The sequence below is a fragment of the Hydra viridissima genome, unplaced genomic scaffold (assembly GCF_058129835.1).
Source record: "Hydra viridissima isolate aposymbiotic clone 2 unplaced genomic scaffold, HvirCarnegie_v1 scaffold_2, whole genome shotgun sequence".
Classification (NCBI taxonomy): domain Eukaryota; kingdom Metazoa; phylum Cnidaria; class Hydrozoa; order Anthoathecata; family Hydridae; genus Hydra; species Hydra viridissima.
Window position 1 is genome coordinate 6,174,909 of NW_028324301.1, and position 15,028 is coordinate 6,189,936.

The window sequence follows — 15,028 nt, forward strand, 5'->3', positions numbered from 1 at the left end:
TTTACATAACTACTTTTTTTCGTATTTAAATTAAAATAAAATCCTAAATTTATAAATTTCCTCAACAGAAAGCATTGTATTAAGATGTAATTTATAAAACTATTTGTATACTTATTTAAATTAAAATAAAATCTTAAAGTTGGAAATTTACTTAGCTCTGGAATTTAAGAAACAAATAATATAAGTCTGAACAATGCCCAACTTGAACTATTTTTTTTGTAACAACTCTTATAAAGAACTTTGCAAGAGTTGAATAAATAAAAATTGGGAAATTTTAGGCTTCTAAATAACAATAAAATTTCTAATTGAAATTTGAATGAAAGCTTACAACAACTTTGTTTTCGTTCTCACAAGTTTTTGATTGAACACTTTTTGTGACTGAATAAAACCTGCTGATTCCAAAGTTTCTGGATCTAGTCTTTCCTTTAAAACACCATCTGGAACCACTGTCTAGAGCAATAAATAAATATAAACTAAAAAACATATACCTTAACAGAAGGAACTTCATGATAAACACATTTAAAACTTTTTTAAACCAGTTTTTAAATATATGTTTGAATGTTAGTTTCAAAAAATATTTTAAAGTTCTAGAAATTACAGGCCTCCCACTTTCTGTGACTTAGAATAAAAAAAAAAAGCAATTTATAATGAAAAATTGACATTTTATGACATTTTTCGAGAAAATTTAAAGCAAATTACAAAACTTTAAAATATAGAGTAAAACAGGGTAAAATGAAATAGAGGGTAGAATGAAATTGTTATGACAATCTTTATTCTTTTGCTCTTTTTAAATTATTAAATAAATTTTTTGCAAATATTTTTTGATCATGTTGTAGAGAATTTTTTTCTAAATAAGACGATATCAAATTTTAATTTAAAAAAAAGTTTTTTTTATAATTTGTTAAGTTTTCGAATGCGTGATGATATTTTTTTTCTTTTTTTGAAAAATGGACATAAAACTCTTGGAAATTAAATTTGATATCAATGAACTTAATAAGTATACTGGTAGAACTTTTTACGCTGTATAAATTTTATATAAATTTTATAAACTTTAAATCAATTCGTGTTGAATCTATTCTAATATAAAATATGCCTCGAAATAACTTGCTCTCAAAAAAAAAAGAAAAACCATACACCGAAGAGCAAGTTGCACTTGCAGTGGCTAAAGTACAAAGCAGTGATTTTTCACTTAACAAAACTGTTCAATCAATCAGCATACCAGTAGCAACTCTTCACAGGCGTGTCCAAGGCATAGGTGAAACATTTGGAAGTGGTTCAAACACAAGATTGTCGCAACAACTTGAATCAATTCTGGTAGGTATCTTAATTAAATTATCTGATTGGGGCTCTGGTAGAACTGACAATGACATTATCACATTAGTTACCAACTATTTGCAACACCAAGCTCAATCTCATTTGTTTCCTAGTGGTAAACTAGGGAGAGTATGGTATAAGCTTTTCATAAACCAGTGGAGTCATAAGTTAAGCGTCAGGACCATAGGCAATATTTCATCACTCAGATCTGCTTCTTGCACACAAGAAATAGTAGTAAAGTATTGCAACACACTGCAAAAAGAATTCAACGAAGCAGGTATCAACAAAAATACTTCATGTCATTTGTGGAATTTTGATGAAATTGGCTTTTCTGGTGATCAAGGCAAGCAACACATAGCTTGCCGGCATGGTGCAAAACAACCATTGAAATTGGTTGGCAACAATGAAAAAATCCATTATACAGTTGAAAACTGCATCAATACTGCTGGTAATCGTTTTGCTCCATAAATTACTTTTAAATAAAAAAAATGCCTGTACAGAAATTGGTGCTTAAGTGGTCCAGACAATACTATATATGCCATATCTCCATCCGGATGAATGGAAGATAAGCAATTTGTGAATCGGCTCACTGGCATGTATGTTCCTGCCATTAAAAAATTTCAGGTAATTAGTTTAATCTATACTTTAATCAATCAATTACTTAATCAAATAAATCTAATTATAGTTATCTAATTATAGTTATCCAATTATAGCCATTCATACTTTAGTCGTAGATGGAAATGTGGCACATGTCACCAATTGGATCGTACTTATTTGTATCAAAAAGAATATTTTGTTAATTTGCTTACCAGCTCATTCATCACACATTCCGCAGCCACTAGATGTCAGTGTTTAATGTCATGTCAAAAGAGTTTGGCGCAAATTACTTCAACAGTTTTACGCAGAGACAAAGTTCAGCAACTTATCAAAAGAATGTTTTAGCCAACTGCAAGCAACTCTTTTTAGCTCTGGTGAAGTTTTTACACGCACCCAAATAGTTACTGGATTTCAGAATATTGGCTTGTTTCCACTCAACATCAGTAAAATTGATCAGTCAAAATTGCAAATTGCTAATACGTTTACACTGTCATCTCAACCTGAGCCTTCATCATCTCAAGAATCTATGAAAGTACCACCACCACTACTAGCACCAGGAATTACACCATCTCAGCCACTGCTATCTAAATCTATATCAACAACATCTAGCATCAGCATATGTCACATAGCATCAGCTTCAAATCACTTCCAAAGCCAACTTGCCTGCAAACAACCTTCAATAGTGTAGTAACTCTGGCTATTCAAAAAGAAATTCGAAAAGAGGTTGAAAAACAATAGCAATTGGCCCAATTGCTTGCAGCAGCTTTGCAACAAATGGTTTGCATCCAACACATTGACACAAAAACAAAAAAATGTAGATGTACCAAGATTCGAATAGGAGTGTCTCAATAAACCTGAAATACTTGAGAGATTGAAAGGTACTGAGAGCAAAAAGCAGCTAAGCAACCTAAAAAACAACGTAAGCTTAGCTTTAATGACGAGCTGCAAATAAACCAAGCAACAACAGCAACTGCAATAATAATTACAGCTGCAAACCAAGTCAAGTGTAAAAAATGCCGTAATGTTTTAGGTGAAGCTTCAACAAGTCAATATATGGAATGGTATCAGTGTGAAAATTCAAAATGCAAGGTTTGGCTTTGTCAAACATGCATACAAAAGCAATATGTAAAAGGCGCTGAGTTTTATTGCACCAAAAAATGCTGCAAAAATGACAACTCAATTCAGCCTCTAGTACCTTTCAACAACTTAACATCATCACAAGTATAAAAAAAATTTTATTGGGTTGTTTTTTTAATTGTTATCATTGATTGTTTTTTAAATTATCATGATTAGTTGCTTTTTGTTTTTTTTTAGTTAAGTGTTGTTTTAATTACACATAGATTTGTGTATTTCATTCTCCCCGAATGTGAGGGTAGAATGAAATAACTTTTTTTTCAATAAAATAGTTTCTTTAAAAACTAACAACATTTTTTATTTGATTTGTATATACTTAAATACAGCTCAAAGTTCTCTACAACTTTAAAAAAAAAAAATTAAAAACCTTTTTCCTGTAAAAAAAAATAAACTTAAATTCTTAACCATTTCATTTGACCCTATTTTACTCTATAAAATTTTATAACACAATTTTATAACTAAAAAAATTTCTGTTTTTTACTTTCTACTTTTTTTGTTCAGTAAGTTACTGCTGTTTAAAAAAATTTAAAAACCAGATTTTTATCTTTTTTTTTATGAGTTTTTTTTTTTTAAATAAATCAAATCATACAATAAAACCAACAAGTAAAACCAACATTCACTTGATTAAGGTTTTTCTTTTTGTGCTTTTTCTTCACCTATGTTTTCATTTGCACCCTTCTTTTCTTTGGTCTATAAACTTGTGCTTATTTCCAAATCACTTTCTCTTGGCAAGCTAAAAGAAATCTTTGTGTATTAGAATTTCATCTAATATCAATCCTTACTACCAGATTGGATTGAATGCCCATGATCAGTGATACAAAACAAATTGACTGAAAAACCTGCAGAATGATTTTTAAAAAATACTTTCCATGTATTGAACACAACTAAACACTGCAAGTTTTCAAGATTGCATATGTGGTAAAAAATTTATCAGCACATCAATCCAATACATACTTTGATCATCTTCATTTTCTACACATGTGAAATATGCTATGAGAAAACACCTCAAACTGATCCTAGGCATTTATTGTTTACATCTTGATAGCTAAGTTAAGGAAAACTTTTTTTTATAAAAAAAAAAAATATTCAACTGCTATAAATATGCCAAGTTCTCAGTCAGGATAAAAACATTTTATTAAAACATTTTTCAACTTATCAGCCTAATTTAATTGGTTTATGTCATAAAATTTTAACAATTTTTGTAGAAAAAAACAATCTAAGCCCCAATTATGATAAAATGTAATACTATGATAATGTGGGAGACCAGAAAAATTATTTCAGCAGTAAACACTTCTCGCAATTATATTTGAAATCTAATTGAAACTTACAACAATGGCAGATAAAAGAGCTAGAAATAACTCTCTGCATGACTTGTCTTCTAAGCACGATGTTTCTGTGTCTACAAAAATATTAAAATATAGTGGCTTAAAATATTTTTGTGCACAATTTTTAGAAAACATATGTTTGCTTATAAATTGTAGGAAAAAAAAAAATAACAAATAGAAATTGTGTTCTACTCTGTGTATGAAAATCTTTTTAGTAATTAAAACATCTTTACAAGTTAATTATAATTAACTAATGTTAACTAAAGCACAAGGTGTTTTAAAAAAGATGTTTTAAATTTTTTCTAACTTTCAATGTACGATATGTGGAAAGAATATTGATTAAATATCTATGTTAGGTTTTAATTTTTACAACAAAAAACTTTTTTTTTTAAATTTAAATGTTTAAAGGGGCTCAAATAATGAACTTTTATGTTCTCACTGAATTATTATTTTCACTTTTGTTGTTATTTTTGAAAGAATTTAATTTATTTCAGGTTTTGTATTCATTTTTCCTATTATTACAATTATCAAAAGTCAAGCAAAATGGTTTTTAAAAAAATAGAATCGTGAGTGGAACAATTTGCTATTGATTTAACAAAAAGATGAGACAGATTACGTCTGTGTTAAATGGATCATGGCATATTTTTGGTCACACTTCAAATAAGCACACTTCAAGTAAACAAATTTGAATATCATTTGGAATCAGATTTTTTCCTTCTATAAGAAAAAGTTAAAGAAATAGTTTCATTTATTTTCTATTTTTTCTTGAATAAAAAATTTGAGAAAAGACAACCCAAAATATTTTTAATTTTTTTATTTAGGGATTTCTTCCTAAGAAAAAGTAAAACTTTGAGTGGAAAAAAACATTTATTACTACTTTGTGCAGAATAAAATTGCAATTTCAGTGATATATTTTTGTTTTTTCACAAAACTAACAGCATAAATAAAAAATTCAAAACATGAAAATCTGTTATTAAATAAGTCATTAACATAACCATTTCTTAATTGGGTAAAAGGTACAAAGTATACAACTTATATTTCTAGTTGGATGAAAAATGATACATTTATCACATGGTTATATAAAGCATTTTTAACAGTGATAAAAAGAGCTGGTGGAAACATAATTATTTTTGTTTATGTTGTTGTTTTTTTTAACTTAAAATTTTTAACAAAAAAAATTATGCAGTTTTCAATTTACTTCATTAGCAATAAAAAAAAAATTTCTAAATTGAATTAATAAATTTTATTAATAACAAAAAAAAAATTATTGCCATTATTCTGAAGTGTGACCTGTTTAGCACAGATTTAATAAACCCTTATCAATTAAACTCAATTTTTAACAAAGACAATACCATATCCTTTGGATAATACAAAGGATAAAAAAGCAAATGTGAGAAACTAAGCTTCTTTTTTATTATCATCATCATCCTCATTCATTATTATTATTTATTACTATCATCATCATCATCATCATTATCATCATCATCATCATCATCATCATCATCATCATCATCATCATCATCATCATCATCATCATCATCATCATCATCATCACATCATCACATCATCATCATCATCATCATCATCATCATCATCAATCATCATCATCATCATCATCATCATCATCATCATCATCATCATCATCATCATCATCATCATCATCATCATCATCATCATCATCATCATCATCATCATCATCATCATCATCATCATCATCATCATCATCATCATCATCATCATCATCATCATCATCATCATCATCATCATCATCATCATCATCATCATCATCATCATCATCATCATCATCATCATCATCATCATCATCCTCATCCTCATCCTCATCCTCATCCTCATCCTCATCCTCATCCTCATCCTCATCCTCATCCTCATCCTCATCCTCATCCTCATCCTCCTCCTCCTCCTCCTCCTCCTCCTCCTCCTCCTCCTCCTCCTCCTCCTCCTCCTCCTCCTCCTCCTCCTCCTCCTCCTCCTCCTCCTCCTCCTCCTCCTCCTCCTCCTCCTCCTCCTCCTCCTCCTCCTCCTCCTCCTCCTCCTCCTCCTCCTCCTCCTCCTCCTCCTCCTCCTCCTCCTCCTCCTCCTCCTCCTCCTCCTCCTCCTCCTCCTCCTCCTCCTCCTCCTCCTCCTCCTCCTCCTCCTCCTCCTCCTCCTCCTCCTCCTCCTCCTCCTCCTCCTCCTCCTCCTCCTCCTCCTCCTCCTCCTCCTCCTCCTCCTCCTCCTCCTCCTCCTCCTCCTCCTCCTCCTCCTCCTCCTCCTCCTCCTCCTCCTCCTCCTCCTCCTCCTCCTCCTCCTCCTCCTCCTCCTCCTCCTCCTCCTCCTCCTCCTCCTCCTCCTCCTCCTCCTCCTCCTCCTCCTCCTCCTCCTCCTCCTCCTCCTCCTCCTCCTCCTCCTCATCATCCTCCTCCTCATCATCATCATCCTTATAATCATCCTCATCCTCATAATCATCATCATCCTCATAATCATCATCATCATCATCATTATTGTTATTATTGAATTAAAATAATTAGCAGTTGATAAAATTACAGGGTAACTACCATAATAAACTTGCTAATTAATAATTAAAAAAAAAAAATTACCAGTTACTGCAAGAATATCAGCAAAGAGTGATGCCAGCTCTATATTATCTCCCTTAAATAATCCATTTTATAAATAAAATATTAATTTGCAATCAACAGTTCAAAATTTAGTAACTTTAACTAAAATGTATAAAAATTTAATAAACAAAAAAAAAATTAATTAAAGTAAAAAAAGTAGAATAACATTATAGTTGGTATAGTAATTTCAAACAGAATATGATTTAAATAAGTCACTCATTATAAAGTCAAAGATAATTGGCCTGAAATACTTAAGAACAATAAAAAAAAGTATACCAATAATGCATCAATGTTTAATAAATCATAACTGAGAGACATTGGACCACACAAAAAAATATCTAACAAGTCTCTCGAACAATTAAAAAAAAAAAGAGGTTGAAGTGAGAATATAGAAAATCACTTACTATAGCATTCTCTAACAATGTAACTGTATCAGAAACTGAAGTTTGACCACTTATTGTTAGCCAAATTAGTTGATGAAAACCTTTACGAATGTCTATAAAGTCAATGAAATAAAGCAAATTAAATTATAATAAAAATTATCTTATTAGTGAAGAGAAGAATTAATAAATGACAAGTTTTATTCCATTAAAATCTTACATACATTTTAGCAGATAATATAATAGATAAATAGTAATGCAATAAATTATTCAATTAAAAGAGAAGCCTTAATATTATACTTATATCAAAATCATAGTTGACTAAAAAAATAACAATAAATTGTAGTTTTTAGTACTTCTTAATGAAATGCAGCTGAATCTTTGTATCGCCTACAGTTCTCTTACAATATAAACTTAATTTTATCTTTAAATGAGGAAAGTAAGTACATAGTAAGTACAAAAAAAGATTTTTTAAAAAACTTAACTGATAATGCACTTTTTTTTTTAAACAAATTTTATTTAATTTAACATACCAAACACCACTTCAATTCAATTATAACTTTAAAAAAATTAATTCTTTTATTTAATTTCTCTTTTCTCTTTGAAGCTTCTTATGCAGCAGCTCTTATGAAAAAACTTGTTAAAAGCAATTTTTCTCTGAGGTGATGAATTTTATTGTTCTTGGTGAAATGACTAGCAGTAAACATCCATCATGTTAGCATCTACTGTTCCTGCTAATGTTTTTTTATCACTTAAATATCCTAGAAAACTAGAGTTACCATTTTAGTTAATACTACAATTTTTGTAAGAATGTTTTGTCAAAAAAATTCTTTTGATTTTTAGTAAACTTTTTTTAACTTAATTTCTTGAATATCCTGTGTATAAAATTATCATATGTAAAGATGATCCTATATATAGATGAATTTTAGTATACTGCCATGCCACAGCAAAAGTAAGTATAAGTTTAGTTTAGACTTTGCAACACCAAAACCTATTTGAAAGTAACTCAATTGTATTGGTTTATTTAGCAGTAAAATGTAGAGTGCTGTTCAAGAAAACAATATGTTTGTATTTTAACAACTTAAAAGAATGAGGAAACCAATGTAAACCACTAACTTTGGTATCTTGTTAATACTTTATATATTCATAAATAGCAGCTTTTTAATTAATAAATGTTTGTTACTTTTAAAGAAATGAAAAAAATAAATAAAGGGTAACCGCCACAACAGGTTACATCAAGAAGTTCCAAATATCATTTTTCGCTTTCAAATGATATATAGAAAGAAAGAACAGTTGAAGCATTAATTACAAGAAATTATACAGTGAAATAGTGTCTCTCTACAAAGAAGATAAATATTACCTAGTATAAAATGTCTTAAAAGTTATAAATGGATTATTAATATTAAGTTTAAGTAACCTGTATTATCAAGTTGTTGTGCCTTAAATGGCATCACTTTGAATCACTACAAGAGAACTAACGACAATTACATTTTATAGTTTCTGTCACATCTCTGAAAATTCCAGTGAATTTTTAAACAACTAATAATCCGTAAATAGAAAACACAGATAGTTTCAAAAGATAATTCAAAGAATTAGTTTCTAACAAAAAAATTTACCAGGATTACAAATAAAAAAAAGAACAGACAGAAAAACTTTATTTTCCACTTTTTAAAAATACACAAAAATAGAAAAAGAAATAATTTTCAACATGTCAAAAAGAATTACAAATCTTAGATTAAAAAATGACTTTCTCATATTCCATATGCTCAAATGTTAAAAAAATGGTGGGCTATACAATATTTACATCAGAAATTTTGGACTCAGCACATCCGAAAATATTAGAATCAGGGAAAAACATTTTAAAAAGTTGTTTTTTGCTGGCTTATGCAACAAGTTTAAAGTTAGTTGCATGTTTATTTTAAAAATATCCCCAGTCAAACAGAAAAGTCAGATCAAATAATTTACATACCAGTAGATTGTCAGATAATATATTCTTGATGTATATATAAATACCTTTTTTTGAAATTTGTGACTCATTATTTTTCTTTGGTGACATGCTGCATAAATTCAATCTAAAAGAGATTTATTTTTAAAAATATCAATACGTTTTCAAGAAAATAAAAACTTTCTCCAACAAAAACGAAGTTCAAAATAATAATAATAACAATAATAATAATAATAATAATAATAATAATAATAATAATAATAATAATAATAATAATAATAATAATAATAATAATAACAACATAGAAAAAAACTAAAAATAATTTTATAATTTTATTTTAGTGAGCATATGATATTAACTTTATATTATATTATAACAATTTTATATTTGTTAAAATGAAATGTAAGGAAAATATATATAAAAGGAGATGATTGTTTATAGCACTGTTTATAGATTAAATTGTTTATTACATAGAAAGTTGGTGATGTATATGTAGGAAAGTTGGTGATGTATATGTAGGAAAGTTTGTGATGTATATGCAGCTATTTGGTAGAATTTACAATATCTTCATCATTTACACCAAATTGGAAAATAATCAAGATAACTCTATTTTTATCAGATGTGTTTGCAAGTATACCAGATAAGAATGTATCTTCAAGGACACAGTTTGTGGTAAATAACTGTTCTTTCAAGCTGAAATTGATTTTCAGCAGAAATAAGATTGAATTTATATTTTTGTGGTAATAGTTTTCAAATTGCCAATAATTATTGCCACTATTACAATGAATTAGGTCAGAAATACTCGTTTTAAAGGTTTTTAATTACAATTATGCAGTCATGTTGATTATTATATCTATCTTCGATATTTTTAAAGAGCCATCCTTAATGCAGGAGACACATTACTTGTTATCTACAGTCAGACGATGAGTTAACTAAGTATCAAATATGTCAGCAGTAGAAATGCCAGTCTAGAAACTAAATCATGGATTAACTAAGAACTAATTAGCTGAACTGAATTTAAATTTTATGAAATGATACATTGAAAAAAAAATTATATACAAGTCTTTGCGTGCGTTTTCATTCCAATTTTTAAATACTTTATCGGGAACCATAACAGTCGCCATGTTAAAGTTATTCCACTTTTGTTTTAATTCCTTTTAGTTTATTTTACCGGGGATAAAAACATATACGGAAAATGACCTTAAAAATTGCGGAAAATGACCTTAAAGATTGCGCAATTACAACCGCTTTAAATAAACTTGTAAAAAATCAAAATAAATAGGGTTTTTTCTTCAAAGTTTTTATATCCCTGGATTATTGGTGCTTCTTTTCCTTATAGTTATATAAATTATGAATAGGTTCAGAATTTTATTGTGCATACTTGTTTGGGAAAAAAAAAAAAAAACTTTATATGATGGGGAAAAGCAGGAGCGTGGTGGCCCTTAAAGAGAGCATGAGAGCTCGTCGTGGGTCTTTTCAATTGAAATTGAAAGCACTCGTAATGTCAGAATAACGTTGCTACATGATGTTGCTAAAAGAGTGTTGGAGTTTTTTGTAGTCGTCAACTAACTCATGGAAAACAAAAATGAATTCAGTACAGAGCTGCGTCTGAATTTGTGAGATTCATAAAAAAAATTTCCTCATTTGATACATTCATTACTCTGATACTCTTTTGAGATTCATTATTTTGGTACCTCTTAACTTAACACCACTAAACCAAACAAGAAAGCGTTTAATCTGAATCTCAACTTACAACTTTTAAGAAAAGAAAGGTTGAAAAATTAGTTTGATTATAAGATTAAAGATGTTCAATGTCTTTCTACAAAAATGAGTTGGGTTAGTAAAGTATTTTAATATATAAATTTCTGCTTTTGTTATGTGATTAATTTATTCCTAATGGTGTTTCAGAGAATATTATTTAAGATGTCTTGCACTACAGCAGTGTTGCAAGATAAAGTTTTTTTATTTGGTTGAAAGCCAGAACTACAAAACCATATATTGTGTCCAAGTTCAAGTGTCTAAATCAGGAATATATTCAAATCTCCAATGAACAATCAACATTTACTCACGAAGCATTGGAGTCTAAATATACACTCATGAAAAACAAACTTTTAGAAATTGCTTATGCAAGTGCCTATGACATCCAAAGACATCAAATGTTGTTATGCTGTTATCAAGCACCTGAAATATAAAAAGGAAAATGAGCAACATTAAAGACAAAAAAGGAGAGTTGAGTCTACTCCAACAATTAGAGTTGTAAATGAGTGTGCAGAACTGGTAGTGATATTGGATATAAACTTTAATGAATTTCTTACTAAAGATGGGACCCAGCATTAACTTCTGTATCAGGTTGTCGAGTTCTATCGTAAGATTCTGTACAATAATTGTTACAAATATGGATTAGGTCTGCTCGAATCTTTTAGGCCCATTGAGAGAGGGGCTTTTAGGGATACTTTCCTGGGCCTCAGGCTGGGTTAGCTTTTTATTTGATAAATACTATGTATATTAGTGTGACAGAAAAAATTTGCTCGGAATTGGACTCTCAACCCTTTATAGTGTTTGTTGTGTTAATGAGCTTGATATTATCAGATTTAACGGTCAACGTAAAATAAAAACGAATGTACTTTTTTTTATTATCATTACAAAGTTTTAATTATTTTATTCAAGTTTAATGTTATATGATTTAAATCAATGTTTGATTCAGGTTGATCGCTTGTTTTCACTTTATTGTTCACTTGTTTTTATTAATGCGTTCACAATTGTGGACTTTCGCATATCTGGATTTTGACGTCGATGTTCTTCACACAGTTTGTAAAATATATTGCAGTTGAGTTTTATCTTTTGTCAAGATTTTTGTGTAATCTGAAACGAGCTTCACCTTACTCCACTTGTCTGGGCAATGTTCCTTCATAAATATCCAATTTATTTCAAGCAATTCAAATACATACTTTGATTTCTTTGTTACAAAGTCATCTAAGTTCATGGTTACAATTTTATCCATTAATCCTTTACCTTCAAGCCTTTTTACCTGGGTTTTTTTGGCTGGCTTTTTAAGTGCAAGCAACATTTTTTTTTTAGTTTGGTTATCAACGTCATTGCAAAAAAAAGAGAGACTCACAAGGTCTTTAGTTAAATACCATAAATGTCCTGCAATGGCTTTTATGGCAGATTCAGCCACTTCTTTATCAAATATTTTGAAATTATTCAATTTCCTAATCAGTGTCAGGTCATTGTGAGGAGCAGATGAAGGGATGGGAGCCAGAAACCAATGTTCCATGTAAATCAATATTGAAAAAATCGAAAATCGTAGAAGATTTTTCTCTAAATTTTTTGTTTAATAAAATGTCGAAACAAGTAGATTTTAATTGAGTACAGTGCTTTCGCCATCGATCGTGCTTGGTGCATAGCACTAGGAGAACGAAAAGTTATTCTTCTTTGACCTATAGGAGTCTTTCCTAAAAAAATTATTGACAGTTGCAAAAATTCTTTGTAATCGTTGCGAGGTCGATTTGATCCTTGCATCATATTTACAGCAAATTCTACTGCTGATGGTACAAGTGAGCCATATACTTTGAGATCTGCATCAGTTAAGAGCCATGATTCAGAATTAAGTTTACTTCACTGATCACGAAATCGTTGCAGCTACTTAACCTCTGGACTAGAAGATGCTCCAAAACAAGTTTGTAAACATGGGATAAAATCTCTTCATGAACATGGTGTGGACAGGCTGTGTATAGTAAAGACTTTCCAATTAATTTTTCCAGGTACAAGCACCTGAATGTATACCTGTGTTGCTTGAAGTAGTATCAAAACAGAGTGCCACAATTCTGTCTTATGAAATGTTCCAATCTTATAAAGCTTGTTCTGTTGCGTAACTCATTTGTTCACCAGTACCTCTATCCAGTTTTGGGACTGACAACAGTTTTTCTACATCATACCCTGTCACTAATATGGGCAGTCGATCCACTTCATTTCTGCTTGTTAAATCGGGTAACAATTTTCCGTCCCAATAAACAGTTAACAGGACCTGCGGTTTGAACTCTAAAATAATTATTTTCGCAACTTCTTTACGATTTTTAGTACGTGCACATCGAAGAGATTCACATGATTTAGAAAAATGTTCAATATTGACATCTAACCCTTGACAAATTGTAGACAAAACCAAGTCATCTACTTCATTATCTGTACCCTGAATAAAGTCATCTACTTCATTATCTGTACCCTGAGAGGAGTTAAAACTAGGTCTGTGACTGTCGAACAGATTTCTTCTTCTTTTCTTTTTAACTCTTATGTAAAATACGCTGTTCTTGTTTAAATAATTCACAATCAACTGAATTCATATACCTTTTCATCCTCTTTGTAGTATAAGAAAGGCCGTATTTCTCAACAAGTTTTTTAACATGTGTTATAACATGATAACATTGCTTTGTTGGAATTCTAGCTCTTTGCCAAAAGTCTAGAACCTGATCTGTCATAAAGCCTGCACTTTCTTTTACATTGTTGTTATTTTTAAAGATAAAACAGGATTTTAAGACTTGTCTTAATATATTTTTTATATCATTTTTTTCATTAAATGGAACCAAATAAAAGGTTGAGAGCATAAGAAAAGAAAAAAAAAAAAAATTTTCAATGCATTTATTCGTCACTCTAATGTATATTTTTATAAATAGATTTAACTTTTTTAAATAGAAAAGTTTTATAAAAATTTTCTTAACCACAAGGAAAAACCAAAAAATTTCAAGAGTGGTGGAGACCGAAAAGCTATCTGAGGCCTACTATATTAAATTGGCCTGGGTCTTTCATCTTTTCGGTGGAAAATTGTTCAAATATCACTTTTAAGAAAAAAAAACCATCTAGTTGAATTTTTATATTTGCTAGACGCATGTTTCCATAAGTAGTCTAGCACAAATAAAAAGTCTGGTATACTATCATTTGACTATCAACAAAAGCTAAAAGACCATGCTTTCTCCTGAGAGAAACCTTGCGTAGACTACTGTTAAGTTATTAAAAGTTGATCAATGACATTGAACAAAATAATTACGATAATATTTAAAACTTTTTATCTGTTTACCAGGAATTATATTTATTCTAACTTTAAAAAAGGTACAAAGGAAAGTATTTCCTACCGGTCAGATGCCGAATACTTAACTCAGGTTTAATATACTAACAGTAACAAAAACATTTTCAAAGGGGATAAAAATTCAGTTTATTTACACGCTATGACTAAACTGTTAAAACAGAGCAAAAATAATTTCCCTTCATTAAACTGTCAGTCTAAAAGTAAAACTAATTGTAATGTTAATCAGCTTAATAGCAGAAATTTACTAAACTGTTGAAACAAATCACAAACGATTTTCTTTTTGATTTGAAGAATTTTTCTAGTCATTTAAAATCAAAATGGCTATAAAGTATGTAAAAATAGGTAATGAGGATGAATTACAATAACAGATGATCATCTCCATAGAATAACAACATATTTTTAAAGTAATTTTTAGAAAAATTGAAGTTGTGAAAAGAACTCTTTTATTGGTGCAAGATATTAAAAGATTTCTAAACACTAATGATATTCATAATTAAGTCTCGCTATGGAAAGTATCGTGTGGTCGTCATTAGCCTTTTCAACTGAAGTGTCAGAATAATGTTGTTATATGATGCTACTAAATGCTTACTCATTAAACATCAGCCTCAAAAGTCAAGTATGTACGATACCATCAATGA

At 29.7% G+C, this 15,028-nt stretch overlaps 3 protein-coding genes across 3 annotated transcripts in view; all 3 read right to left on the reverse strand.

The window, feature by feature from the left end:
- LOC145191102 (THO complex subunit 2-like) overlaps nt 1–10,518 on the reverse strand; it is a 33,994-nt gene extending 23,476 nt beyond the window's left edge. The window contains exons 1-6 of the mRNA XM_090079806.1: nt 10,370–10,518; nt 9,379–9,437; nt 7,390–7,481; nt 6,968–7,019; nt 4,374–4,444; nt 329–450 (exon numbers count right to left, since the gene is read on the reverse strand). Of these exons, the coding sequence (XP_089935932.1) occupies nt 329–450; nt 4,374–4,444; nt 6,968–7,019; nt 7,390–7,481; nt 9,379–9,437; nt 10,370–10,434 (461 nt within the window). The 5' untranslated portion in view covers nt 10,435–10,518. The remainder of the gene's footprint in view (nt 1–328; nt 451–4,373; nt 4,445–6,967; nt 7,020–7,389; nt 7,482–9,378; nt 9,438–10,369) is intronic.
- The window catches only part of LOC149891668 (E3 SUMO-protein ligase ZBED1-like), a 588,790-nt gene that overhangs the window by 562,712 nt on the left and 11,050 nt on the right, over nt 1–15,028 (reverse strand). The window lies entirely within an intron of this gene.
- LOC149891689 (uncharacterized) lies at nt 5,839–6,312 on the reverse strand (the record flags this gene model as incomplete). The annotated part of the gene is made up of 1 exon (XM_090080428.1): nt 5,839–6,312. A coding segment is annotated over one exon (348 nt), but the record flags the coding sequence as incomplete, so codon positions are not given.